We start from the raw sequence: 27,056 nt of genomic DNA on the forward strand, positions 1-27,056 counted from the left end.
GTGTAGCCCAGTTGATTTGAAAGAATAAAAATGTTTCTTCAGACATGTAACTGCCTTTTCACTCTGAATAAATACTGATAGCCAAAACCAGTCCCACAGTATTAAATCCACCACTGAACTTGAATAAATGAAAGATGCAAGTTCTGTAGCCATCTGAGATGAACATAATCCAATCAGTAAAACTATTCTGTATTTTCAGGTACCTATTAAAATTAATAGCAGTTAGGTCCTCTAGCATGTCACAGCATAGGGTTCTAAATTTCCAGACAAAATACTTGGTTAATAGTAGGAGGCTGTCAGTTTTATAGCTCTTGAACAAAGAAAGTAGCTCTTCTACATTGTAAAACAGTGGAAGAGACAGGCAATTAGCACAAGCAAAACATTTTCACTTGATAAGTCAATCTGGGCTGTTTTTTCTGCCCTGTCAGCAGTGTCTGAACACAAAGGAGACACAGCAGTCCCAGGAGACAGCTTGTCTGCCCAACTGTTTTTCGGGGGGATCTCTTAATTTGTTTTAGAAAGCACATAACAAACCTTCTAGGTGTCAAAATTTAATATGCCACATAGCATGCTGCAGCAACTGACACCCTGGGTCATGTGAAAGGCTATACCACATTGGTGTCTTTAGGGAACACACTTCTATACTTTGTATCCACCCCCTTGGTTATCACAACAATCCCTTGAATAGGCAATAAGACCTGGTCTTGTCTCAAGTGATTTGATAAGCAGTTGATAACCAACAGTTCATTAAGCTCTTGGGATATATAAGCCACAAGGTTTTCAGCATGCCTCTGTACTCAGAGGGTTTTACAGATCCCTGCTCAGCAGCCCGTGAGTCACTGGAAGATGTTCTTGACTGCAAAAATTCTTTGTTTTGCTGTGAGTGGTTTCCTGAGAGTGGCAATAGGCTTTGACATCGGATTATCCACAAAATGTGTGGTGATACCCAAGGAGATGGACATGTGCCACAAGATTGGATACTCTGAAATGAGACTTCCCAACCTGATGGGACACACCAGCATGGAAGAGGTTATCCTAAAATCCACCACCTGGCAGCGCCTTGTGCACACAGACTGTCACCCCCATGTGAGGACATTCTTGTGCTCCTTGTTTGCACCCGTCTGTTTAGATACGTAAGTACCACAGGATGGCATGACCTTCCAGCCTTTATTTGCCAGAATAGGGTTCAAATAAATGGCATGTTTATTGTAATCTAAAGGTGATCTCCACTTTTTCTGAAATAATTGTTAACTTTTTTGGTACTCATGAGAAAGAGAGGTACTGAAAATGTAAACTCTATTTCACCTTGGGAAAATGAATGCTGCTGTCAAAACATATCAGATTTTATTTTGTTACAATTGAAATTTAATGCTCTTTAATTTATGGTGGGAGCACCTATTGTGAGTAGGATCAGGCTCATGCTGAAGTTTTTCTCAGGTTGCAATAAAAGCATTTTTAAAATTGTCACTTATCTTGTAAACTAGTCCCAGTCCATATGTAGACCACTTGCATAGTTTGGACAGCTGCCACTTCTAGAATTATATTATTACTGAAGGATGTTAAATATCAGTGAAGATGGTGTGCTTTGCACAGAAATCACCATTGCAAGAGCTTCTGTTATCACTGAGTGAGTTTAACTGGTTTAGTCTGATATTTCCTCTGGCAACAGGTTTATCCATCCCTGTAGGAGCATGTGCGTTGCTGTCCGTGACAGCTGCGCTCCCATGCTCGCCTGCCATGGACACTCCTGGCCTGATGGTCTGGACTGCAATCGATTCCCTGCAGATGAGGACATGTGCCTGGCATCTCTTACAGAGGAATATAAATACTTGCACAAAGGTAGCTGGAAAATGGCAGAAGGGAGGGTGGTCATACTCTGTGTTCCTGGGAATCAAGGAGATACAAGGAAGTTTCCAGCCAGTCTGCATAAATGGAGTCATGCCTGTCTGTACTGCTTCACCCTGTTTGTGCAGATGGCAGGGGAAAGTGCTAATACGTGCAGTGTACAATGCAGCAGGTACTAACTACTGTAAAGCAATATCACTTTAAAAAAAAAGTGATTATCACCCTGCACAGCTATGGACAGTATCATACCCACAACAGTACACTGTGGTTGGTCTATTTTGAGGTCTCTTTATGGGCATATCAATGGTCCTTATCATGGATAAACATATGCATACAATGAACTGGTTCTCAGATCAGCTTAGAAAAGTTGGGACGATTTATTACCTGATTTTCCTTAGGGAAGCACAAGTTATCATGACATTAATGTTCAAATCCTCAAATGCACTCAGGTTTATTAACATCTGCAGAAAAAAATAGGGATCAGTTGCTGCTAGCACACTCAAATTCATGTATTCACAGTCCTAGCACGGCTGCAGTCAGAGTCACTGACAGAATCAGCCACCTAACCTCTTTCCCACCCATCATATCTGTGTGAAAAATAATACAGTATTTGATGCTGATAATTGCATTTGTCACTCTGAAGAAGAACTGAATACCCAGGGAAAATGACACTCCTGTAATGTGGTGGGTTGAAATTTCCTTCCCTGCAACCCCACCCCCCCAACATTAAAACTACCTAGCCATGTTTTCAGGGGTGTGTGTAGGCTTTCTACATTATCACTGCCCAATTGTGTTTTCTGTCATCTCTGTGGTTAAACAGTGGGTTCTCAGCTTTGACAGCAGAAACCCAAAACCAAAAGATTCTAAATGATAATGATGAGGTTTTGTAATTTCTTACCAGTCCTGCCAAAGCCTGCTTGCCAGGCCTGCCCAGCAGTGGAGGAATTCCTTCCTCACAAAAGAATTCTGGACGTTTTCTGTGACAGTAACTTTGGTAAGTCCTTGCTAATACAGCTGCCATTAAAGAGACTAACAGCTCTTCTTCTAAAATGCTTTAAAATTGGGATTACAATGAGTGACAGTTTCTGATGGGATTTCTGAGGATTAGGAGTTTGGCTGCTGATAACTTTTGGTTGTTTTGCAGAATATATTCTCTCTAACCAAAATATAAGGAGGATTTATTTTGCAGGAAAGGATAGCTCTTTTATAGTTGGCTATGTTGTAGTACAACATGTTTTAAAGAAAATACTTCTGGCAAAAGCAGCTAAATAAGCAGGTTTGCCTTTTATTAGTGGTTAAACCCAAAGTAAGTTTTTGGTGTTTTACCAGTGAATAGCCTATCCTTGTTATTTGCATGCATGAGGGTTTTGTGCTATGTAGCTAACTGAAAAGGAGACTCAGAAAATTGTATCAGATAAATAAATTCTTGCCTTCTGTTGTCTTATTGCAGTGACAGGAAATACTTTTAAATTTGTCCTAGAAATGTCCTGCAAAAACCTTTGGTGTCAGTGCAGAGACTCTCAGTAATTTTGGCTGGCTTTAAATCAAATGGTATAGAAAATTTCTTGCTAAAAGAATGTTGGTGGAGTCAAGTGGGGTAGGTAGATGCCTATAATGAAAAGGGAGTATCTAAAAGGGTGGTCTTCAAGTATTACTGGCTATTTCTTCTGAGAAGTTCCTAACATGGACTCTCTTCACATAAATTATGACAGCATTTTAAAGGAATCATCCTGCTTTTATTGGTAATGTTTCTTTCTGTATTTAGGTAGATGGAGTAACTTACATCTTTCCCCCCTTTTTCCCCCTTAGCAGTGAAAGTAAAGCTGTCCAAGAAAAGAACAGCATTTGGTGACCAAGAGTATAACATTGAATGTCAAGTAGAATTCATTACCCAGGGGTCACTCTTGCCTCATGAAACTCAGAGTATGATACAACAGTGGCTGCTTGTCAATGAAAACTGTACACAGAGGATGACTCCAACCCATCGTCCCATGGTGTACCTCCTTGTGGGCAATATTGAAGAAGGCATCATTTTAGTAAACCAGGTTTACCGTTGGCAGAGGAAGGACTCTCAGCTGACTTTGGCCACTCAGAAGTGGAGATATCATAAATGTTTGTAACTATTTATCATATTACTTGTAAAAAGATTATTATACTTCTTATGCCCAATCTATGTTGTAAATAACAATGTATTATAAGTGGAATGTAAAGTCTTCATTTCCTTTTAAATTGTATAATAAGCTGAACTTAAAACCACAGGCCTCCCCTCTGCAGTGTTACAGCTATTCAGATCAAGTTTGAACTTGGCCAACCATGTAAAAATGTTTCTTTGAGTTACTGAAAAAAACCCTCACATTTCTAATGTGTGCAAAAGCTGGCATAAAACAGTGTTTATCTGTCTGACTACTTTTAATTTATTTTTCTGTACTATCCACTCTGCCATTACCTAAAATTTCCCTTGCTTAATGATTTGTTAATCTGCCTCATTTTCTCCTATTAGAGTACTTTGAAAGAAGGCAGCCCTCTGCTGGTCACTTTTGCCAGAATCACAGTGGAATAAATATAAATAAGTAACTGTAGGCATGACATGATTTGCACCAGCTACAAGATCTCAGTGTAACAACTGAGAGCATAGGCTAAAGGTAATTTAAAAAACTATTTATTCTTGCATGACCATCTTGAACATAACATGATTCAAGTGGAATCTGAATCAGGTCCCTACTACTGAAAGGTTCTTTTTCATTTCCAGAGACATTAAAAAAGTCAATGTATAAATGTTACCAGTTGTCTAGGTGGTCTGCATGGAACTAATAGAGTAATAATATTAAAGAAATGTGCAATATTACTGTGGCCACATGATTATCATCCTCATTGTGTGATATATTGACACTTAAGATCTCATGAAGATGGACAGAAATTGACTTTAGTTTTGTAAACATGTGTAATAGACAACAAAAAGTTATTTATAATACATAAATCTGAAGCTACTTCAGTAATACAGGGTCTATTATGGTCATATTTTCTTGAAACAAGCATAAGAAAAGTTTATGGTCAGCAGCATTCTAAAATGCTGCTGTAATGGTCTGGGTTCTCACTATGTTCCCCTGAAGTGCAGGTTTGTATGCATGCTCCTGATGACACCTGCTCCATCACTTCCTAACTTGAACTGGAAGACCAGCAGAAGCTGGGGGGGCGGGGGGTGTGTGTCAGGAATTGAGTATTGAGTGTATATTGTATAATAAAATCACTGCTCAGGAAAACATAGGTTGTTCAGAAAGTCAGTACATTTGATCCTGCTGAGTGACAGAATCACAGAATCAACAAGGTTGGAAAAGATATCAGAGATCATCAAGTACAACCTATCACCCAACACGTCATGATTAACTAAACCATGGTTTCAAGTGCCATGTCCAATCCTTTTTGAACACCTCCAGGGACGGTGACTCTACCACCTCCCTGGGCAGCCCATTCAAATGGCCAGTTACTCTCTCTGTGAAGAATTTTCTCCTCACCTCGAGCCTAAACTTCTCCTGGTGCAGCTTGAGACTGTCCTCTTGTTCTGGCACTGGTTGCCTTGGAGAAGAGACCAACCCTCATCTGGCTACAACCTCCTTTCAGGTAGCTGTAGAGAGCACTACACTGCTCCCCGACCCCATCAACCAGTTCAGGAGGCCAGTTATCCTCAAGTCCTCCTGCCTTGTTCTTGAAAATTGAGGCAAAGAAGGTATTTAGTACCTCAGCCTTTTCCTCATCTTTAGTTACAATGTTACCCTCCAGGTCCAATAAGGAGTGGAGGTTCTTCTTGCCCCTCTTTTTAGCATTAATTTGTTTATAAAAATGCTTTATATTATCTTTCACAGAAGTGGCCAGCTTAAGTTCTAACTGGGCTTCTGCCTCTCTAATCTTTCTCCTACATGATCTAGCAACATCCTTAAATGTATCTGAAGTTGCCTCCCCACCTTTCCAAAGGTGATACACCCTCTTTTTTCCCCTTCATTCCTTCAAGAGCTGTTTGCCCATCCAGGCTGGTCGCCTTCCCCAGTGACTCATCTTTTGGCACATGGGCACAGCCTGTTCCTGTGACTTCAAGAGCTCCTGTTTGAAGTAGGCCCAACTGTCATGGACCCCTTGGTTCTTAAGGGCTGCTACCCAGGGTACTTTCCAAATCAGTTGCTTAAATAAGCTGAAGTCTGCCCTCTGGAAGTCCAAAGTGAGGATGCTGTTACTGTTCCTCCCTGTTTCTCTGCATATTGAAAACTCCACTATCTCATGGTCACTGCACCCTAGACAGCCTCCTACCATCACATCTCCAACCAGCCCTTCTCTATTTGAGAACAGCAGGTCAAGCAGAGCCTGACCCCTGGTAGGCTCACTTAACAGCTGCATCAGGAAGCTGTCCTCCACACGCTCTAGGAACCTTCTGGACAGCCTCCTCTCTGCTGGATTAAGTTCCCAGCAGATGTCTAGCAGGTTAAAGTCACCCACAAGAACAAGGTCTGATGATCTTGAGACAGCCTCCAATTGCTTATAGAATATTTCATCGGCCTTCTCATCCTGGTTGGGTGGTCTATAACAGACTCCAACCAGGATGTCAGTTTTGTTAACCCTCCCTCTGATTTTAACCCACAGGCACTCAATTCTTTCATTCCCTACCTCAAGTTCTGTGGCATCAAGAGATTCCCTAATATACAGGACCACCCCTCCTCTTCTCCCTCGCCTGTCTCTCCTAAACAGCTTGTAACCCCCCAGTGCAGTACTCCAATTATGTGAACCGTCCCACTATGTTTCTGTAATGGCAACTATATCACAGTCCTCCTGGTGGACCAGGACTTCCAGTTCTTCTTGTTTGTTACCCATACTGCGTGCATTGGTGTACATGCACTTCAGCTGGGCTGCTGCTTTCTCAACTAACTCTAGTTTATGTCCCTTTCTCTCCTCTCTGGAGACACTGGTTTCATCACCCACCCCCTTCAGACCTAGTTTAAAGCCCTCCCAAAGCGGCCTGCCAACTCGAGTGCTAGAGCCCTCTTGCCCTTTCTAGATAGATTCACCCCATCTAGGTCCAGCAGATCAGGTGTGGTAAAAGTTGCCCCTTGATCAAAGAACCCAAAATTCCACTGCTGGCACCATCCCTTGAGCCATTTGTTGATGGCATGGGTTCTCCTCTTCCTTTCAGTATACACCCCTGAGGGAACTGAGCAGAACACTGCTTGAGCTCCTGCCCCATCAATCAAGTGTCCAGGTCTGTGCAGGTCCCTGCAGGATAAGTCTGTCATAATTTTATTCATGCCAGCTGCCCCAGAAGGGCTTTGAGGGAGGCTCTCCCAGGGCCATAGGCAGCCCTGCAGCCAGTGACCCACTTAGGAGCTGCAGGAAAAGTGTCCACACCTGAGCTTGGTGTGGAGGGAGGAGGCGTCTGATGTTATCTGCTGAGAAGGAGGTCCTTGTTACTCTGCAAAAATGAGGAAGCAATCATTTTCGTTCAAATTATTATTTACTTCTCTTTATATTAGAGGATACCATAGAGTCCAGGGTTGTGAGGTTTGTTTGCTCTGGGATTTGTTACATACTAAACCAATACCCGTGGTTGAACTTTCCTTGACATGAAGACACAATTCAAACGGTCAGGCCTACTACAGAGAGCTCTAGCAACGTAAAAGTTTGTCTTGGTATACGCGTTAAGGCCGGTTATACACCAGTGAAAGGTGCAGCGGCACCACTACCGGCGAAAATTAAATGTAGGCGTTTAAAGTCCCCGCGGGCCGCAGGGCGGGGACTGCGCTCGGCAGTGCCGCCGCCGCCGCGGAAGCAGCGGGAGGGGCTGAAGGTGGGGCTGTGCGTGCGGCTGTGCAGCTGCGGTGTGCAGCGCTGTGTAGCTGTGGCGTGCAGGCCTCCCGCGCTCGCCGTCTCCGCAGGCCGGGGCCTGGTCGCGGACCTGCTCCGAAGGTCGGGACGCTGGCATCGGCTCTCTCCGGGGACTCGGCCGCGCTGTGTGAGGGCGTCTGGGGCTGTTCAGCTTCCCCTCCTGGCGGTAACGCGACCTCCGGCGGCTTCGGTGAGGCAGCGCGGCGGCTGGCTGCGCGCTGTAATCCTCTTGACTCGCATCCGTGTGTCTTAAATGTCTGTCTTGGGTTTTGCAAGAACGATCAAGTTTTAAACACGAGGGGTCCGTCTGACTGTTTTATCCGTGGTGTATTATAATCCTGTTTTTCATACTTTGTGGCTTTATAACAAGCTCTCACAAGTAGCTGCTTCCATTCTCACCAGTCGTGAAAATTGAGTATCAGTGTGTAATTGCAGAGGAAACAAGCCAGTGCACAGATCCTTAACAGTCTTTCCAAGGCCCTGAGCATGGGCTAAAGAGGAATGGGGAGCTGGGTTAGCCCAGTCACCTGTGCTAGAAATGCCTGTGTTGAGGTTTTGAGGATTCAGGTAACAACAGTGAATCCTGCCAGTGTGCATCCATTTTCCAGTTCTCTGCCCTTACCTTCACACTGCTGCCTCTCATTGCAGTCTTGCTGGGAGGAAGCCTGAATGATTTTCTTGAATTTTGCTCTACAAGTACAAAGTCCAAAGTGCAAAATTGTCATGCAAGCAAATACCCTGTGTATGTATTTTCTCATTAGCTAATACAAGTTTGGTTTAAGATCTATTTATTTCTTGGCTGATTTATACATCTGGATTTTTTGTTTTGTTCCGTCTGTAGCGATGGCTTCAGGAACAGCACTGATTTATGATGAGGAAATGACCACTCATAAACTACTTTGGAGTGAGTAAGTCACTGCTGTCCTTTTTATGAACAGCTTCTTATTTGGATTTCTGAGAGAAGTACTGAGTGAGTACAGTTTTTATAAGCATAGTAGGAAATATCTGGTGATAGATACCCTGTTGCTTTCCTAGTACACAGAAGTCTTCAATTTGTATCCAAATGCCATTATGTTCAGCTGAAGCTGGATTTGAGAAGCTATAGGCCTCTAGTCTGGCAGGCCTTAACAAGAAGTATTAGCCCCCTGTTTTAAACTAATTAAATTGTTTATAAACCCTAAAGAATAACTGATCTTGGGAAAAATATACTTCCTCAGCTATACTTACTCAGCTGAAACCTGTCAGTTAAATTAATTTAGAAATTGGTATATACCACTTGCTTAAATTGACATAAATAAGACCAGTACCTTTGCAGTGCTCAGGGTAACAGTCCTGTGTTGTGCTCTCTCCCAAACCTGTGTCTCCCTTCACCTTAATTGTAATCTACAGCTCTTCAGCATCCGTGGTTTTGTAGTTAAGCATTGCTAATTTCAGTGGTGAGACATGAAACGATCATGCTATTGTGTTTCTCTTTTTTTGTGTTTGTTTGTTAAATATTTAGTTTTCTATTTTCACATTTTAGAACCAATTTTTGGCTCAATTCCAAACCAAAAAACATTTAAAGATTTTGGTATTCTTTTATTCTCATATGTCCCCTGTGAGTGTACTGACTCTTCTTACATTAGAAGACACGAGAAAGTGCATTTGTTAGCTGTGCTGGTATGGTATTATAGTAATTTGATTATTGCTTTTTTTTAGTCCTGTGTGTGATATTGAAGTGCCAGAAAGACTGTCATCCTCGTATGAGCAGCTTAAACGTTACCATCTCGTGGAAAGATGTGTCCATGTGCCTGCCAGAGAAGGAAGTGAGGAAGAGATCCTGTTGGTTCACAGGTCTGAAATTTACTTTCATCACCATTCAGATTAATTCAATGAAATAACAGATCTCATACCTCCAGGTCATACATTGTTCTATTCTAAAAAGTCTGCTCCAAGCCACAATGAGTTCTAGTAATTTCAATGAAAAATATGTCCTGCTTAAAGATAGAGAAATAACATTGAGTGTGGTGTAGGTCCTGAAGTATGAATCCCCATTCTCACTTTTGGGCTCTTAAGCAACAAATACATAGGACTAAAAGTAAACTTACAGTAAAAATTGGGACAAGACTTCTAAAAGTATAGAAAAAAGGGTATTTATTTAGAAAGATAACTTCCTCTTTCTCCCAAGTATCTTTGAGATAGAGTAAACTAAACAGAAAATGTGGCAGCCAATTCTAAATGGGGGGAGTTCAAAGGAGCAGCAACACGCCTGAAATCATAGCAATGAAGTCTGCCTGGCATTTGTCACCTCGATGTGATGATTCTGCAACCAGCTGCAGGTGATTGATTCTGTGTGTTGCTTGTGTGCTTGTTTGCCCTTGTCAGCCAGTGGCAAGGGGAGTCAAGAGCAGAGCATGATGACAGAGCAGCTGGAAGTAGAGGCTTCATGTACAAGGGCACAATCACATGATACCAAACAAGATGAGCAGCACAGGTCTGCTGAAGGTAACCAGATTCAGCCATGAGTTTAGATTGCTCAACAAGGCTGTAGTGTCACGGCAGGTCTGAGGTCAAAGTGGAGAGTCAGTCCACAGGTCCAGATTATTAGTGTTCATGGCCAGACGCAGACAGGGCTGCACAACACAACAACAGCGTAGTCAAGGGTGAGACACTTATCTTCAAAGCAAGTACCAAGGGAAGTAGAGGGAGACTTCTTAGCAGAGCTGTTTGGAGTAAGCCTCCACTGAGGCTCCTAGCTCTCTATTTCAAGGTGACCACTGTATTACTATCTCTGCCCTTTCTGAACCCAGCAGCCCTAGGAAGGAAGGGATGCATGCAGGGCCCTGACACGAGGAGCATAGCTTGATCCCAAGGCATGCTTAAGTTTTCAGATTGCTGAACCTATTTTTTCCTAAGAACATATTTGATTTTTAGAATGCAATTATTTCTGTGTACCAGCATAGTTTATTTCCATAATGTCATGCTGCAGGTAACATCCTGATATCTGCCTGTCTCACAGCCTAGGACTCTTACTGGAACTATTTGACAAAATTAATGTTTGTGTCTTTTTTCGGGGTCCTGATAAGGACTTGCTCTGATATATGTTCACAGAGTTAATCAAATGGTTTAATTTATTAAGGTGACAGATAAAACAGACTCAGAATTGCCAGTGCTAAATTTACTGACTGCAAGATGATCTCAAGGCAATAAATCCTGGGTAACATTCAGCACCATCAGAGAAGCAAACCTTTGCTATAGCTCTATAGAATAGAAATGCAGTAGAAGTTAAGCCATATATTGAAGTTGCAATTCTTGCCAATAAGGATGTCTCTGTCTTGGGTGGAAGAAAAGGGGCACAGCTCACTGATTGTCCTCATCTCAGTCTTTCCCTCCCAACTGTTCCTGCTTCTTCACCCACTGCTGCACCTCTTGGCTGCTGCCCCAACCGCACCTCTGTTGTCCCCAGAGAGATGTTCTTCTCATGGGTTTTATACTCTAGTCCTGGTTGTCTGTGGCTTCTAGGTGTCATTTAGTGTGATTTGGGTGGAGAGTTGATTAACATAGTCGTATGTTCATCATGTATTTGGCTCATTATCATACTGAGGGGTGTCAACTTTAGTGTTAAAATTGTAGTTAATCTGGCAGAGGTCTTCATTTGGGCACTCTGGCCTTCAGAATCTGTTTTGAAGTTGGGTGTTTGTTACTTAAGCCAAAACAGGGCCATGTTGCCTTCACAAGACTCCTTCTTTCAGTCACTTTTGCAGGCTGCATTCTTGGATCTTCATTTACAATACTTATCTCTTGCCTGTAAATGACCTTGGTCCCAAAGCACACTAAATTAACTTGCATTCCTGTGCCACAGTAAACTATGCCCTTATCCCACACATACTAAATATGTTGCTGACTGGGTATGGATGAGCCTTGGTTGCTACTACCACTTGAGTTGCTCCTGCTAGATGACTGGGGACAAATTGCCAAGTCTTGTCTTGGTTTCCATAGGGAAGCTAGAAATAAAAGAGCTCTTCTCTTTCTGAAACACTTTCATGTAAATGTTCTGTTTGTGTTCACAGTTAGCCACAAAGCTTGTGTGGTCTTTAAATTCTTCATTTTGAAGCCATCATTTATTTTCATTAGACAGCACTAATGTGTCTTATTTTGTCGTGAAATTCTAGTTATTTTGGCATTGTCCACCTAGAGGAGCACATATGTAGTCACTGTATCCTAAATGAGGACACAGATGGGAAAGCAGCCTCCATTTCCAGCTCACTACACAAGGGCAGGAGAGTAGTTACAGAGAACTGGGGGACATTGATGCTAGTGTGTTAGTACTTACTACACTCTCGAACCAGTCATAGATGGAGTTAATACACATCTGATAAAGGATTAATTCAAGTACTCTTTTTCCATAGAACAAGGGAGGACTAGATGCACATTCTCTGTTATAATTCACACTGATGACTGTCAGACTCCTAGTTCAGTTCTTGTTGGGGTACTATCTATACGTAATGTGGATTGAGAAATAGATTGATGCATGATGAACAAAGAACCTTTTTGGAAAGCAAGACTACTTACTGTCACCACTGCAAGAGTGAGAAGAATGTAACATTCCTGAGACATCCAAGAAACATTGCTTTCATAGCACTCTTTCCCGGCGCACACCCCCACCCCTGTATCCTGCAACTAACATTCCAGAGTACCTATTAGACTTGTGAAGTCTTACAGAAAGTCCCTTTTAACATACATTCTGTTACTTTTCCTTAGACTTCACATTTAAGCAAACTTTTCTAGTTGTTTGAGTGTTGTGTTAATCTCTCTCTCCTCTGCAGTTCAGAACACTTGGAAGTGGCTAAAAGCACCCAGACAATGAGTGAAGAGGAACTGAAAAGAGTCTCTGGAAATTATGATGCTTTTTTCTTTCATCCGGTGTGTAAGTTAAACTGCTTCCTCTGTTGGGAGTTACAAGTATTTCTGTTACTGCATTTGAGTGGCATGTTTCTAAGTAGGGGAAAATTGCTGATACTTTTTTTTTTTGCTATTTAAGTAGACTTATTTATGATATTATTGTTGCCTGTTTCAAGTTTAGTGTAATGCCGTAATTTAAATTGATTGAGTGTCCTGTCATCTATTCTGCAATTATATTGTGCCAGTATAGCTCTGTGTTTGTCACTTACTGTCACTGTAGACCATTAGTGACCTGCAAATCATATTTTGATAACCACTGCTCTTGCATTTTATGCCAGGTAAAGCCTTTCTTGTTTTGTTTCTCTAAGGTTTCATTCTTTATTTTCAAAGATGTCATGTTATTCTACCAGTCAGGTCAATATGTCCATCTGTTTCTTAACTGCTCTAGAGACCATCCTTTTAAAGGATATAGTGATCACAGGTAAACCTAGTAGAAAGCACACTGGAATCCGTGTTGTAAAATTCTGCCTTCAACTATGCATACATCCTCAGCCGGGTGGAATTATGTTGAGGCAGGTTGCTGTTGGGGTGCAAAAACACATCATACGTGGTTAGTTTGAAACAAGCTGAGTGAGTGAGTGATGACAGCTGTGCATTTCTCTTTTCCAGAACACTTACCACTGTGCCAGGCTAGCAGTAGGAGCGACTTTGCAGCTGGTAGATGCTGTGATGTCAGGAAAAGTGTGTAATGGAATGGCATTAGTGAGGTAAGAATACATGTGAGAGTTTTCACTTCTTCCCAATATTTATTTTGTTGCGAGTAACCATATAAAACTTTGGTTTAGACCTCCAGGTCACCACAGTCAGAGAAATGCAGCTAATGGGTTCTGTTTGTTCAACAATGTTGCTATTGCAGCAGAATATGCCAAACTGAAATATGGTCTACAGAGGTAAGTGCATTTTGATAACAGCTTATGTTGTAACATATTTTAATATCTGGAATATTCTGGGTGTCATGTACCTCTAGGATCAGAAAAACATTATTCTTCTGTACCTCCTTTAGCTCAAGATACTGTAGTTCTTCCACTGAATGTTTTCTTCTACTGTTCCATGCAGAATCCTAGTTGTTGACTGGGATGTGCACCATGGGCAAGGAACTCAATATATCTTTGAAGAGGATCCAAGGTTTGAAGGATATGTTATTTTTTTTTTTTGTTTTAAATGTTAGATGGTTAAAGATTGTTTGCCTCTGTAGAGAATAATATTTTAAAATATTTAATCCTAGAATCTTACAAAACACTCTTCTTGCTTTTTTTAGTCACTGTCTTTGACTTGTCATAAAATAGAGGGAAAATGTTAAAAACAACAACAATAAAAAACCCCAAGATGAACAATATGATTATATTGGCTTACGGGTAGTAAGATGTCTTCATGCCAGTATTCAGGCAATACTTACATCCTCTGTTTTTGTGAATCTCTCAGTTGAAGTATTCAGGTAGTAGTTGCATAAAATATTTGGGCTTCAGACTGGTTTTGGAAGAGTCACAGAAACAGATTCTAGAAACAAGTCTGCTCTCCCGAAAATGCCCTGTCTTTGATCTGAAGAGAGTGCATGCATATAGGTTAATTTTGACATCAGGCCTAATGTACCAAGTTTCACAGTCCATGTCCATTAAGGGAACTAAGGAGAAAGGACCCTTCTTTTTTGCAAATGCAAAATTAATTCCAGAGTCTTTTTGTCAAGTTGAATTTGATTTTTGTATCTTTTAGTGTTTTGTATTTTTCCTGGCATCGCTATGAACATCAGGAATTCTGGCCATCACTCAAAGAATCTGATTATCATGCTGTGGGTCTGGGAAAAGGAAAAGGTTTTAACATAAATTTGCCTTGGAATAAGGTAAATGTTTTTACAGCCAACTAAGCAAGTGCAACAGCTTAGTATCTCGTGCTTTATGTAACACTCTGAGAAGTGCTCTGCTTTTCCTGTTTGGCAGGTGTCATAGCACAGTGTACCTCCTTCGTGTCAGCGGAATGTCTGCTTAAAAAAAAGTGACTCAGAATGTGATAATGTCTAAATAAAAACGAGAAAAGAGGGAGAAAAAACCAAATGTGTTTTTTCTCTTGCCTTCCTATCAAATTAGAAGGTATTTCAGGAGACGATTATGTCCATCCTTGTTCAACAGAAAAGTGAAGCTTATTCTTAAGATTGAAAATGGTGGATATTTATGCATTTTCCTTACATGGAATTTGTTTTACTTGACCTCATAAGATTGCCTTGTCTTTAACTTTTTATACTGTATTTCCCTAAAATACTGAAAAACCTTAGAAAATTTATTCCAAGGAAAGTACAACCTATATTTCTCATATTCTGCAGATTGGGATGGAAAATTCAGATTATCTTGCTGCATTTTTTCATGTACTGCTTCCCATGGCTTTTGAGGTAATTTTTCTACTGCTCTGCTATTTGAATAGCAAAACCAAAGACTCTTTCTTAAGTACTTCTTAAGCGGATACCAGTGAATATTTTTGTAGAGATGCAGTACTTGCCAGTAGCATAGTGAACACATTATTTCTTCTGATCAATATTTATGGAGTATTAGCTTTTAAATATTGAATACAATGATCTGCAACTGCCCCAGCAGAACTTAAAATAGTGTGAAAGGATAATTTTAGTTTTTATTCAAGGAGAGTCTTCATTTGTGTTCATATGCTAGTTGAAATAATTAAATAGTTGTTATTACAGTTGAAATCTAGCACAACATTGAAAATGGGACATAAGAATATGCTACAACTCTCTCTGTTTTCTAACAGTTTGATCCCCAACTGGTTCTTGTCTCCTCTGGATATGATTCTGGAATTGGAGACCCTGAAGTAAGTAGCTTGTGCCTTTGTGCTCTTAGTCATGAGTCTTTTCACAAAATATTCGTGTCTCCTGAATGTCCTGCGACTGCTAGGTGAAATGCACTTTGACCAAGCTAAAAACACATGCTTGAGTCCTTAAGCTGACTCCACCTCACTAAATACTACAAGATGACACGTAAAGACAGATTATCCCATAGGTGTAATTCCTGTGGTGTTGGTTTTTGCATCTTCCTTTAAACCAGTTGTTTCAGCATTTTGTTAGATACAGCAAGAGGCAAGCATTACAGTATTCTAGCTGGGACTCTTGTATTTCAGATTTATATGTCTGTGATTTTTTTACCAGTGTTTTTGATACAGGATTTCATCTCTTACACTCTTTTTTTTTTCTCTTCCTTTCATTTAGGGTCAAATGAATGCCACTCCTGAGGTTTTTGCCCATCTTACCCATTTCCTGAAGCAGTTAGCTAATGGAAAGCTGTGTGTCATCCTAGAGGTAAAGACTTCAGAAATGTACTTCCAAGGGTAGGGTCTTTGTTTTGAAGCCATATGGGGCAAGCTGTAAGTGAGGAAGTGAAACTTCTTAATAAAATAGTATTTTCTTTTGATAATCAGGAATGCAAAAATGGGGAAAGATTTGACAGCGTTCTTGTACACTGCAAGAAACATGTGTCTTAAAAACTGATTTATATTTTTTTAACTTTTTTTTCCTTTTGAAACAGAGAAGTCATATGCTCATTCTTAAAAACAAGATGTTGTCCACAGATACATTGAGTTCTTATGCACAGTGACTAGTCCACTGCTCTGGACAGTCCCAAACTCATTAAAATATATTTGGCTAGTAAGCTGCATTACCAATGTTTTTACAAGTATATATCCTACTCCAGAAGAGTATAAAAAAACCCTTTAATTTAAACATGCTCTAAATAATGGAGCTCTTCCTGACTTCCCTTTTTTGTGATTTAAGCCTCTGTGCAAGCTCTTCTTTTTAAGAGCTGCTTTTAATTTTTACTTTTTTTTTTTTTTTTTTAAATTAAAAAGTTGTTTCCCACATTTTTTTAAATCCAGGTTCCAATTCCCTGTTTCTGCAGCATGTTAGAAAGATGGTGGCTTTTCAGATAAATAAGTGTATGGAAATAATTAACTGCCAACAAGGTCTCCAAGAATGAACTGTTAATCGATTCACTTGACTTCTGTTTTGCTGACTTTTATTCCATCATCCTTCTTTCCAGCAGGGTATTACAGTTATTTCTGTCCACTAGATGAAGTGCAAATAAGTATGCTCTCATAACACAGATGATGTGACTGCTCCACAGGTGGTATGCAGGAAGCAATCTGTCATCTGCAGTCTAGCAGTCTTAAATATGTTTTCAGTTGTTCTCCAAATTCTGCCAAACCATTTGGACAACAATATCTCAAAAGGGTCAGGCCATAGGAGCTTTGCCTTCTACAGACATTTTAGAGGACAGTGATGGTATGTGCCTTCTAAAGAATCTTCCACACAAAAAATGGTATGCTATGGATAGGAATGGAGAAGGCATTTGTTTCCAGGGTTTTCATGGCAAGGTCATGAGTAATTTCTGAAATTAATCAAATGATTATGAAGTGAGTTGACTTATAGGATGCTAGTGAAGTTCAGCAAGTAGCCTGTTTTCAGATGACAGATCCTTGACTTGTGTGTACTTGTGTACCCTGTAAATTCAAATATATTTTGGGGGGAAAAAGCCTTCCTTAGGTCACACACAATACTTTTTTTTTCTAGGGTGGATACCACTTAAAGTCATTGTCTGAATCAGTCTGCATGACAGTAAAAACTTTGCTTGGAGATCCTATACCTCAAATAACTGGAGAAATGGCACCTTGCCTAAGGTAAGCATATGAAGAATTTTAAAACAACCCATGTATCTGTCAGACTAAAGATATAAGCACTTTGAACATTTTGCTGCTTACTGCAGAGGAGGGGGTTGGACTAGATAACTTTTGGAGGTCCCTTCCAACCCAGCCCATTCTATGATTCTATAAATCCCATACCCTTCCACCCCCTACTTTTTCTTCTCCACAGACTCCACTATCATCCTAGGCAATAGAGAGCTGATTACATATTTGTTCATTAGATCAGCCCAACTCCTGTAATCTCAGAGGTGATTTGTCCAGTATTAACATGATCTGAGTTACATTTTTATGATAGCTAATGTAATAAGACCATTTACCAAATACCAGTGATAAAAGAGGCTATAATAGGAAGAATGCATCTTTATATTGTGTAAATAAAATCTGTTGGAGTACAGAAAGACAGTGAAACCATGCTTTTCCTGAAGTCAGGGGCAGGTGTGCTTCCTCTGACAGCAGGACTGAGATTTCACTCAATGTATATAAACATGTGCATACCACGTGTTCACCACTTCTCTTTTTTTTTTAACTCTTGAATCTAGTCCTTCCAAGCAGTTTGCTTATTGACTCTCATCTTTCTGCATTCTTGTTAATGTTTTGGTTTTGCTTTTTCATTGAGGTAAGTTACGTTTCCTGTGTTTTTCAGCAGTGCTGATACTGTTAATCCTGTTTCTTTTGTAGTGCTGTTGAATCTATTCAAAATGTGAGAGCAGCACATAAACCATACTGGAAATGGTTGATGTATGAAGGTAATTACTCTTCTTTTTCTTCAAGCAAATGTGATTGATAAATGGATTAATATCGCAATTCAAAATTACTAACACCAGTGGATTAAAATAACTGAACTACCAGTTATTAATCAAGTAACTGATGAAGCACTGTAAGGCTTCATTCAAGGCCATGTCTTCAGCTGGTCTGAAAAGAACTTCTGAAGCTAGCAAACATGCCAAAAGATAGCACTTTGAGGGTGTTGTTTTTTGTGTCAAAAATACAGGCATAAGATTTATTATCATAATGACCTTTCTCTAGTTCAGAACAAATGTGGCAACGCTGAAAAAATAACACCCATGGCAGGAAAAAATGTAGCTAGTGCATGGAAATAAATATGCATACTATGAATGCAATGTAGTCTGGTTTGTTAATAAAGGTAACCAAATATTAACACACTGCTCACAAATTAATACATAGGAACCCCCTCTTTTTTTTCTAGATACATCGTTCTTACAAAACTTGAGTACCAAATCACACCCACTGAAGAAGGCTAATCCAAGTTCCTCCACAGAACACAAATCTGAGATAACTAACGTCAATGAAACTGCCCGAGTAGAAAGGTTTTTGGAAATGCACATGACAAATGTTCTGTTTCCAGTGCCTCCTATCAAAACAGCAACAACTGACTCTAAAGGTTCAACATGTTTACACTCTGTTCATTTGGTGAAGGAAATGGACAAAACTGAACTGAAAGCTCTTGTCAGGTTGGTCCTATCTAATTTTCCACATAATTATGAAGATAAAGAGGTCTCTATACAGACCCTTATCTAGCTTTGTCTCTGCCATGGTCATCTTTTTGGTTTCAGTCTACTCAATTATAGTCAGAGTTTCTTCCTTTGAAAAATGAAGACACTGGTGTTGGCTGTCCCTCATGCTTTGAAGTCCTTTAAAGAACTAATAAGAATACTTCCAGAGAAAAGAATTTCAGTGGAGGTAGATCAAATAGTGCAAACGTATTCGTTTAAAGAGAGATTTTGCTAGAAACTGCCTTAAAACTCAGCATTCACTTTTAGCTGGGCAAAAGGGGAAAAAAAACCCACAACCCAAACTGGTCTGATTTCAGAAAATCAGCTTTTTGTCCGAGTCTAATTTTGACAGAACTCTATTTCCAAGATATTGTCAGATATTTTTGTTTTCTTTGCAGTGCAGAATGGAGGCATGCTTAGAGAGCTCAAGACTGTCAGGCAGCAGCATTGTAATCTTCATCATGTTAGAGCTAGGATTTTGAGAATCAATATGTAGTAACTATACAAAATGTAATTTGTCAATAATCACTTCAAAGCAGCATTATCAGTGTCCCCAGTGAAAGCATTATTGCTTATGACCTAGTTTTTCTTCATATAATTTATTTTACAGTGCTTTTTATGCAGACCTTGTGAAAGAGGACAAAACTTTGCTCTCTCTTGGCAGTATGTTGGCAATCCTAGATAAAATACTTAAGAAGGAGGTAATAAACTGCTATAATCTTGGGGAGTGGGGAGAGAGTCGGATTCTTCTGATTTCTGCTTCTACTTTATTGTCATCCAGGTATTAGTTACTGTGTAGTTCACGGCCCCACTAATCTCAACTAGAATGTGATTAGCTACAAAAGTGAGTATGCAAGGTGAGAAAACAGCCAGTGAGGGATCTTTGTTAACCCTAAGACATCTTTATAATGATCTTTGGGCAAGATATTGTCCTGATTTTCTGCAGTTACAGTCTATGAGAAAGTGGGAAGCTTCTCATCACTCTCAGACATACAGGTGAGCCAGGCATTCACTCTTCCAGTCAAGCATCAGTGAGCAGCAATAAGATATCTGAACAGGAAACGTCAAAAAAATTTCCTGCTTGCTGCACAATTTTACCTTTTGTCCTTATTGCAGTTTACTTCTGCATTGCTATGCATTATGAGCTGGTATGCCATCTGCAGCTGCATCCACTTACTGTTATTTGTACAGCAGTCTACTCAGAGTAGATTTTGATTTTTACAAACACACCCCGCAAGCACATTGCACACCCTGTCCCCCTCCTCACTTTAGTGGAGCTGTATGCTGGGATTCCAGTTCAGCATTTTGATTCTTGCAGGGTCAGGAACAGGCTTATAGGGTGCATGTATGTGTTTATGTATAAAAGCTTGAGAAGCAAAAAGGAAAATCTGCAAACAAATGAAGAATATTACTTCATAATAAATAGTTTTCTCCCTCTGAGTGAAAAGCTCTCTTGAAGTACCAGGCCTGCAAGGAAGAGTAACTGCCAGAATGGCCTTTTTCTTCTAAGCCATTTTCTTGCTGTTGGAAATCACATATGTAGATCTCGGATGCTATTTTCTAACGTTTTAGGCTGTACATCCCTCTAGGACAATCTATAAATAGATTAGGGAAAAAATAGGTAGCTGGATAAAACCCAAAATCTTTCATGAGTTGCAGATGCTAAGCTGAGCCTTTGAGCCTTTTTTTTTTTTTTAATTGGCAAATACAAAGAGGAGTGAGGAAGTGGAGCATATGTTATCTTTTTGGTTAGCTTTCATGTTGAGTTCAAAGCACTACACAACACAAATGACTACGGAAGCACTGACTGAGTAATACTGTTGTTGTGTTTTCCAGAAAGGAATAGCTCACCTAGGCTAAAAGAAGAGTCAGAATCATAATTCAGGGGCAACCTCCTATTTCATAGGATACATTTTTCTGGTGCAGTTTGCCTACTGGCACACTGAATGTATCCAATCTGCAGATGATCAAGAGAACTGGTGAAGATGACCTTCCCCTGCAAAAGCTATCTTTACAGTTGCCTTTCAGCACAGAACCATACTTTAGATGTAATAGAACAGCTCCTGGCATAATAATAAAATACAGCCTTTCTGTAGAAAATAAAGAAGAGTTTCTTAACCCTATGATACTAGATCATTAAGATCTTTCATACTGCTGTAGTTTTCTTTGAATGATACATGAAAACAAGTAAAAATACAATTGTTACAAATAAGAATTTACATGATCTTGAAAAATATATTCTGCAGGTATGCAATGGGATTACAGAATCACCCACAGCTGCTGTGTCTGCTACAGTTGCCCTAAGACATTCTGTTCGGTTTGGATTTCAAAGGTGAGTTTGTACCTTTTACATTCGGGGCCCTTTGACAAAATATTAAATTGTGTGAAATATGACAAATTGCTTTTGAAACCTTCCATTTTAAACCAAAAAGCATCTCCATGCACATAGCATTTTCAGTATGTAGTACAGACAATATTGTACATGCCAGCAAAAATCTTTTGCCTTCCCAAAGACAAAACATTTGCAAGGATGACTGCTGTGCTAGCCTACATTTTCTTTGTCAGCTTGCAATTGGTTTTGGCCAGAGGACGTTTTCTTTGGTTTTGGTTGGTTTGGGGTTTGTGGAGTGTGTTTTTTCTCTCCAATATTTGATGGGAGAAAAGGAGTTCCCTTGAGCTATCATAAATGTGTTTTCTTTATGCTCCCGATGGACCAGATTCAGAAACAATATAAATTCTTTTTATTTATCTAATCTACATGCAAACTCTTTAAGCAAGTTGCACTAATTGGGAAAAAAAAAAAACTACTTGTATGTATATTTTTGTTTTCTGCAGAGTACTTTGTATATTTGTTGGAGACATGCAAATCATACCAAACACAGAAGACGGGTGAGATTTCCCTTTGCTTCAGAGAGGCAAACCCTGGAGGCTTAAAAAATGTTCATAAGTGTCCATATGTATGGTGAAATCTACATTAAGGAATCAGCCCTGAGCTGATGTTCATTGTTTAGCTTGAGACAAAATATAAAACATCCCCAAATACATTTCAAAAAACAAATCACTATCTTCTAGTGCCACTTCATGAGTTTAGTGGTGTGTATATATATATATATATATAAATACAAATATATATCTATATAAAGGTGATCCTTCTATATTAATTGAAAGTTACATTGTTATTGAAAATATAAAGTAATAAAGAAATTATTAATTATAGGGTAGCCTCCTATAATTAAAGGGACTACATACTACTGATCCTGAGCCCCTTATTGGAAGTCATGTTTTCTGTAACTTTTTTTGCTACTTCCCTTTTTTCCTTAAAAGTAATTTGCTCATTGTGTTTAATGCTCTTTTAACAAATACCTTAAAAAGGATTTAAGTTTTGATTGGTGTTTACATTATGGCATGTAGTAATGAAAATAGTTACTTGCTACTGTGTTACAAACTATTACTTAGAGAATGATGTAAGAGAAGGACATTTTATCTCATTTGAAGTTTTTGGTTAAATACTCAGATGTGGATTTTTTTTAACAGAAAAATACTAACTATACATATTTGTGAGAAAGAACAGACTGGAAGGAGCAGCTCCAAACACTATATTTCTCTGAACTGGAAAGAGGTAAGGTTTGTTTTCTGGAAAAACTTTTAACAGAAACCATATATTTATAGATTAATAAAATGTTATTGAGAATCACAGAATCATAGAATCACCAAGGTTGGAAGAGATGTAAAAGATCAAGTCCAGCCTGTCACCACAGACCCCATGACTAAACCATGGCACCAAGTGCCACGTCCAGTCCCCTTTTGAACACCTCCAGGGATGGTGACTCCACCACCTCTCTGGGCAGCCCATTCCAATGGCAAATGCCCCTAGGTTTGAGGTAACCTTCAGTAGCTATTGTAGTTCATCTTCAAGAAGACACAAGAAGTTATGGTATGAAGACACTAAGGAAAAAATGAATAACCTGCATGTTTAATATAAAATTTTGGTGAAAATAGCTCAGTATCCTGTTGCCCAGATCAATCAAGAGCTTTTTGAGAATTGCCTTACTGTTTTGTTTCATATCTGGGGCTTTACATTCTTACTAAAGTTTCTCCTTATTATTAAAGGATGCTGAAGGAAATGACTTCTTTTCTGCTGTACTTGGATTCATTCTTCCTGTAGCATATAGTTATCAACCAAACTTGACAGTAATAGCTGTTGGACCAAACAGGAGCCTTGGAATAAATGGGATTTCTCTGCTTTTTGCTTTACTACAAGGTTTAGCTGAGTCTCGAATTTTTGCAGTGATTGAGGTAAGAAATGGTGCTAAGCTGTGGTACTTCAGAGCGCCTAGGCAGGACTCAAATCAGACAGTAGCATACTTAGTATGAACTGCTTCAGGCTGTCTGGTAGAAAATACTGGCTGTATGTATACTGTCTTTGCTACCCCTGAGTTCATGATGTAAATAGCCCAAGTTTGTTTCTTTCCTGAGAAGACGACAAGACACAGATACATACTGTGTTGTAGGCAGCCTGCATGACTGAGAAGCTGAGGCATGAATTCAAGCCCGTGGTGATGTCTATAAACAGTAGATGTTCTGGTAGTTTGCCACAGTTAGAGGATTAACTTCCCTTTTCACCTGGGATTCACAGCTCAAAGCTGTCTTGTGAAAACAGACACTTGCTCTCTGTTAATTATATGGCCTCTTTCCATCAAATGTGATTGAAAGCAGCCCACTGCTACATTTATTATAAACCACTAAATTTTCTCTCCCCCATGCTGTACTTTATCACACACTACATCCTTCTTGCAGCAAATAAATCAAAATAGCACATACCCTCTAAGGGTTCTGAGTTGCTATAATACATAACTGAAGACTGATCTACTTGAACTTTGTGTTTCTGGTAAAGAACATGGGAAAGGAAATAAAGAATGTGGATCTTTCCCCTAGTCCAGTGTTTCCATACACTACCACATTAAGGATTTCTGAATTTAGGAAGTCGGAGGTTGTATCCAGACCAGTGTGTGATAAGTGACAGTGAGCATATCTTCCATGACTTTGTCTAATCTCTTAAAGAACTCAACACTCTTGGCCTCTGCAGCTTCCTGTGGCTGTTAGTATCACAATTTCTCTGTGTGCTGTAAAACCAGTAACTCTTGATTGGTTTTGTGCTTTTTAGCTCTTCTTTAATGAGTAAAAACAAATGTTCACATGTCCAATTTTATTCTGCAAGTATCCAGTTAAAGCCATATCATTAATTAGGCTGACAAGTAGGTTTTGACATACTTTGTGCTGTCATCTTCTCAAATGTATTTTGTTTTACTGATAGATAAATTGTCCAAGATAAAATAATTTGTACCTGATATACAGTATACAGGAATAGTGTATTTGCCCATTACTAATTGGGAGTATAAAATTCTTAAAGGTAAACTGAGAAATAAAAAGGAATTTAGTCATGCAGCTTCAAAACCAAAAAACCACTGATACTTCTATACTGGTACTCTGCAGGTAGCTCCATAACAGGATTATGTGGTGTGTGGGGATTTTCTAATACATGTGTGGCTTTTTAGAATAACTGAAAAAAATATTTCTTAAAACAGAGGTACAGTCTTCCAAATGATGATAATCTTCATATACTATCAACACAGAATATAATTTCTGCAAGCAGATGGTATTGATTTAGACTGTCAGGAGTCGAGAAAAGGTCACTTCTGGATGAAGCAAAATATTTCACTGTTTTCTACCACAAAATATAACACTATTTTCTGCCAATAGAAAGTAGGTGATCCATGAAGTAAACAAGCTCCCCATCCATCCTAACATTTCCTACCTCTAACCCAGCATAATTTCATTTCAACTAGAATCAGAAAACTGAGATTCTTTCTCAGTTTGCAAGAAACAAGTTTCACAGGAGATAAAATTTAACTTTTTCAGAAAAAAACCTTCCCCATTTTGACACATTTGAAAACATAAAGTTGCTAATTTTTGCTACTAATACTAGCAACTTAATTACAACAGTTTGTTTAAATTTACTTCATGTAATACAGAAATAAAATTTGGTTTCTACTAGTACCTTTTTTTTTCTTCTTAAATAGGACACAGATACAAATTTAATGCAAAGTGAAGCCAAAATATTACTTGGTGCTTCTACACCTCACTTTGGCGTTTACGTACCTCCTACCCAAGAGAAAGTAAATAAAATGAAAATATTAAGAGACCAGTTTCAGAAGGAGTGGAAGATGCTTCAGTGCTCAGGTAAGTTCTTATTAATATATGTCATTTTCTGAAAAGATGATAAAATGTAACTGGACCCTGTAAGTCTGTGGGATATTAAATTCAGTGAGTACACATCAAACTAATGTGAAAAGGATGAAACTCTGCATGCTTTAATTTTGCCACTGGAGGCAGAAAACACAAATTACACTGCATAACAACTGTACCTGTGGGAGCTTTGAATAAATACTACTCTAAATATTACGTGCTTAAAGAATGGTTGATAAGATGTACACTAGCTCTGATTGCTAGCGTGTTTTCTGAATGTAGTACAAAATGAGGTGATATTTTTTTAATGCATTTGGCTTGTCCAGAAATCACTTAACAGTGATTATCATGCTTAAAATAATTCACATATAGCTGAGGCTTGGGTAATGCATTTGCATAGGAATCAAGTTAAGTATGCCTATGTGGTTTTGAGAATGCTCGTAAAGAAGCCTTTCTTTACTGAGTAAGTTGATATTCAACAGAAAAAGCTATGATAAAGGTAGGCATCTCTGAAAGAAACAGCCAAGAGCAGTGGTCTGGTTCCAATCAAAATGTTCTTACAGAGTGGGGAATTGTGCTAACTATTTTTCTTATTGCTCTAATTTTCAGTGAAGGATGGGATTTCAAGATACTGACTTCAGAATCATTTTACAAAGCAGAAGAAAAAGAGAATGTGTTGCTGTTCCTGAAGTCATCAGGAAAAGAGGTGGTCAAGCCTATAAATAAGAGCCATTCACTATTTTTTTTTATCATTTTTAAAATACTTAAAATTTGTATTTTCAGCTAGAGATTTGTTCTTCCACATTTTATACTTGTATTAATTATGCAAGACTGAAACTTGAAAACAACTCCTGTACTTCATTTCTGCACATTGGGGCCTGTGGCATTATAGTCAGACATATGCAGTAGCTTGACTACATCAGTGTTAAAGAAGCCTGAAAGTCAGGCAGCAGAGCAATCATAATAGCAAAAACATTTTGATACTCAGTGTAATACAAAAGTGCTTGCACTGCTGCCACTACCACCACTTGTTTTGGATTTTAAACTTAAAAGGTCCTTCAGATTAATGGCATTTTGTTTCATAATCTGATTTAAAGAATTCACCTTCTGGGGTCTGTTCTTCTGATTTTTCTAATGAGGAGCTGTCAGTTGCAAGAATAAATAAAAGCAGCTGAACATCAAACAGTGTCTGCATTTCCCACATCACGCCTCTGATACCTAATCCTTGAAACAGATTTTAATTTCAAAATATTCAAAAGAAAAGCCCTGTCAAACATTTTCACAAACAAAAGTTGTTGAAGAGGGTAAAGATAACTCAGTTTCTTTAAACTTAAATGCTTGAAGTTTGAATTTACTTTCAATTGGAAACTGTGCCCTGGTCACACTTCAGCATCAGAACTTTCTGCAACAGGAGATACTGGATTGGTATCTCTGTCCCTCTCTTTTCCCCCCCTGAAGAAAAATAATTTTTTTTTTTTTTTTTTGACAATTCACCATTTTCCATGAAAATTGTTTCCCCCCCCCGCCCCCAGAATTCTCTGCTCATTCCTTTTGTTCAAATGTATTTCCGCAACGTGTTTAAGTAGTACGAGAGTTGTATTTTGAAATACATTTTTCTGAGATCTTAATCACAACTATTAAAGTATTAATTAACAAAATGTATATTCATTAAAATTCGTTTGCAGTTAGTGTCGGAAAAATGACAGTAGAAGCAGGGGCTTTTGCTTTCTGGTAGTAGCGTGTTATTTCTTGTCTACTGAGTCACGGCGTTAGAATTAAGTATCGCAAGGATGCTTTAAAAATCGTTGATTGCCTAAACCGAAGCTGCTGTAGCGGTGTTTCAACGCGGTGTGGCCGAGGCGTTCTCAAAGCAAAGCTGCGCGGGCTCCACTGCTTGAGTGCCTCCTGCCCCGCTGCTGGGCCCCTGACGTTCCGCGGGCAAGGGCCGCCCTG

The 27,056-nt window shown here is 39.2% G+C and overlaps 2 protein-coding genes across 2 annotated transcripts in view; both read left to right on the forward strand.

The window, feature by feature from the left end:
- HDAC10 (histone deacetylase 10) overlaps positions 1 to 25,791 on the forward strand; it is a 44,244-nt gene extending 18,453 nt beyond the window's left edge. Inside the window, exons 2-21 of the mRNA XM_054173927.1 lie at positions 8,552 to 8,618; positions 9,409 to 9,543; positions 12,516 to 12,612; positions 13,261 to 13,358; positions 13,437 to 13,541; positions 13,708 to 13,776; positions 14,362 to 14,488; positions 14,966 to 15,031; positions 15,403 to 15,462; positions 15,857 to 15,946; positions 17,213 to 17,319; positions 18,022 to 18,089; positions 18,551 to 18,815; positions 19,468 to 19,558; positions 21,104 to 21,189; positions 21,693 to 21,746; positions 22,392 to 22,476; positions 22,968 to 23,153; positions 24,938 to 25,097; positions 25,713 to 25,791. Of these exons, the coding sequence (XP_054029902.1) occupies positions 8,554 to 8,618; positions 9,409 to 9,543; positions 12,516 to 12,612; positions 13,261 to 13,358; positions 13,437 to 13,541; positions 13,708 to 13,776; positions 14,362 to 14,488; positions 14,966 to 15,031; positions 15,403 to 15,462; positions 15,857 to 15,946; positions 17,213 to 17,319; positions 18,022 to 18,089; positions 18,551 to 18,815; positions 19,468 to 19,558; positions 21,104 to 21,189; positions 21,693 to 21,746; positions 22,392 to 22,476; positions 22,968 to 23,153; positions 24,938 to 25,097; positions 25,713 to 25,738 (2,040 nt within the window). The 5' untranslated portion in view covers positions 8,552 to 8,553 and the 3' untranslated portion in view covers positions 25,739 to 25,791. The remainder of the gene's footprint in view (positions 1 to 8,551; positions 8,619 to 9,408; positions 9,544 to 12,515; positions 12,613 to 13,260; positions 13,359 to 13,436; positions 13,542 to 13,707; positions 13,777 to 14,361; positions 14,489 to 14,965; positions 15,032 to 15,402; positions 15,463 to 15,856; positions 15,947 to 17,212; positions 17,320 to 18,021; positions 18,090 to 18,550; positions 18,816 to 19,467; positions 19,559 to 21,103; positions 21,190 to 21,692; positions 21,747 to 22,391; positions 22,477 to 22,967; positions 23,154 to 24,937; positions 25,098 to 25,712) is intronic.
- On the forward strand, positions 285 to 4,001 carry LOC104297423 (secreted frizzled-related protein 2). Its single transcript, XM_009897350.2, has 4 exons — positions 285 to 1,133; positions 1,670 to 1,839; positions 2,747 to 2,839; positions 3,655 to 4,001. The coding sequence occupies exons 1-4, from the start codon at positions 847 to 849 to the stop codon at positions 3,963 to 3,965; spliced, it is 861 nt and encodes a 286-aa protein (XP_009895652.2). The 5' UTR covers positions 285 to 846; the 3' UTR covers positions 3,966 to 4,001.
- Positions 25,792 to 27,056: the final 1,265 nt, after the last annotated feature.

This window comes from Dryobates pubescens, chromosome 27 (genome assembly GCF_014839835.1).
Source record: "Dryobates pubescens isolate bDryPub1 chromosome 27, bDryPub1.pri, whole genome shotgun sequence".
Taxonomy (NCBI): Eukaryota; Metazoa; Chordata; class Aves; order Piciformes; family Picidae; genus Dryobates; species Dryobates pubescens.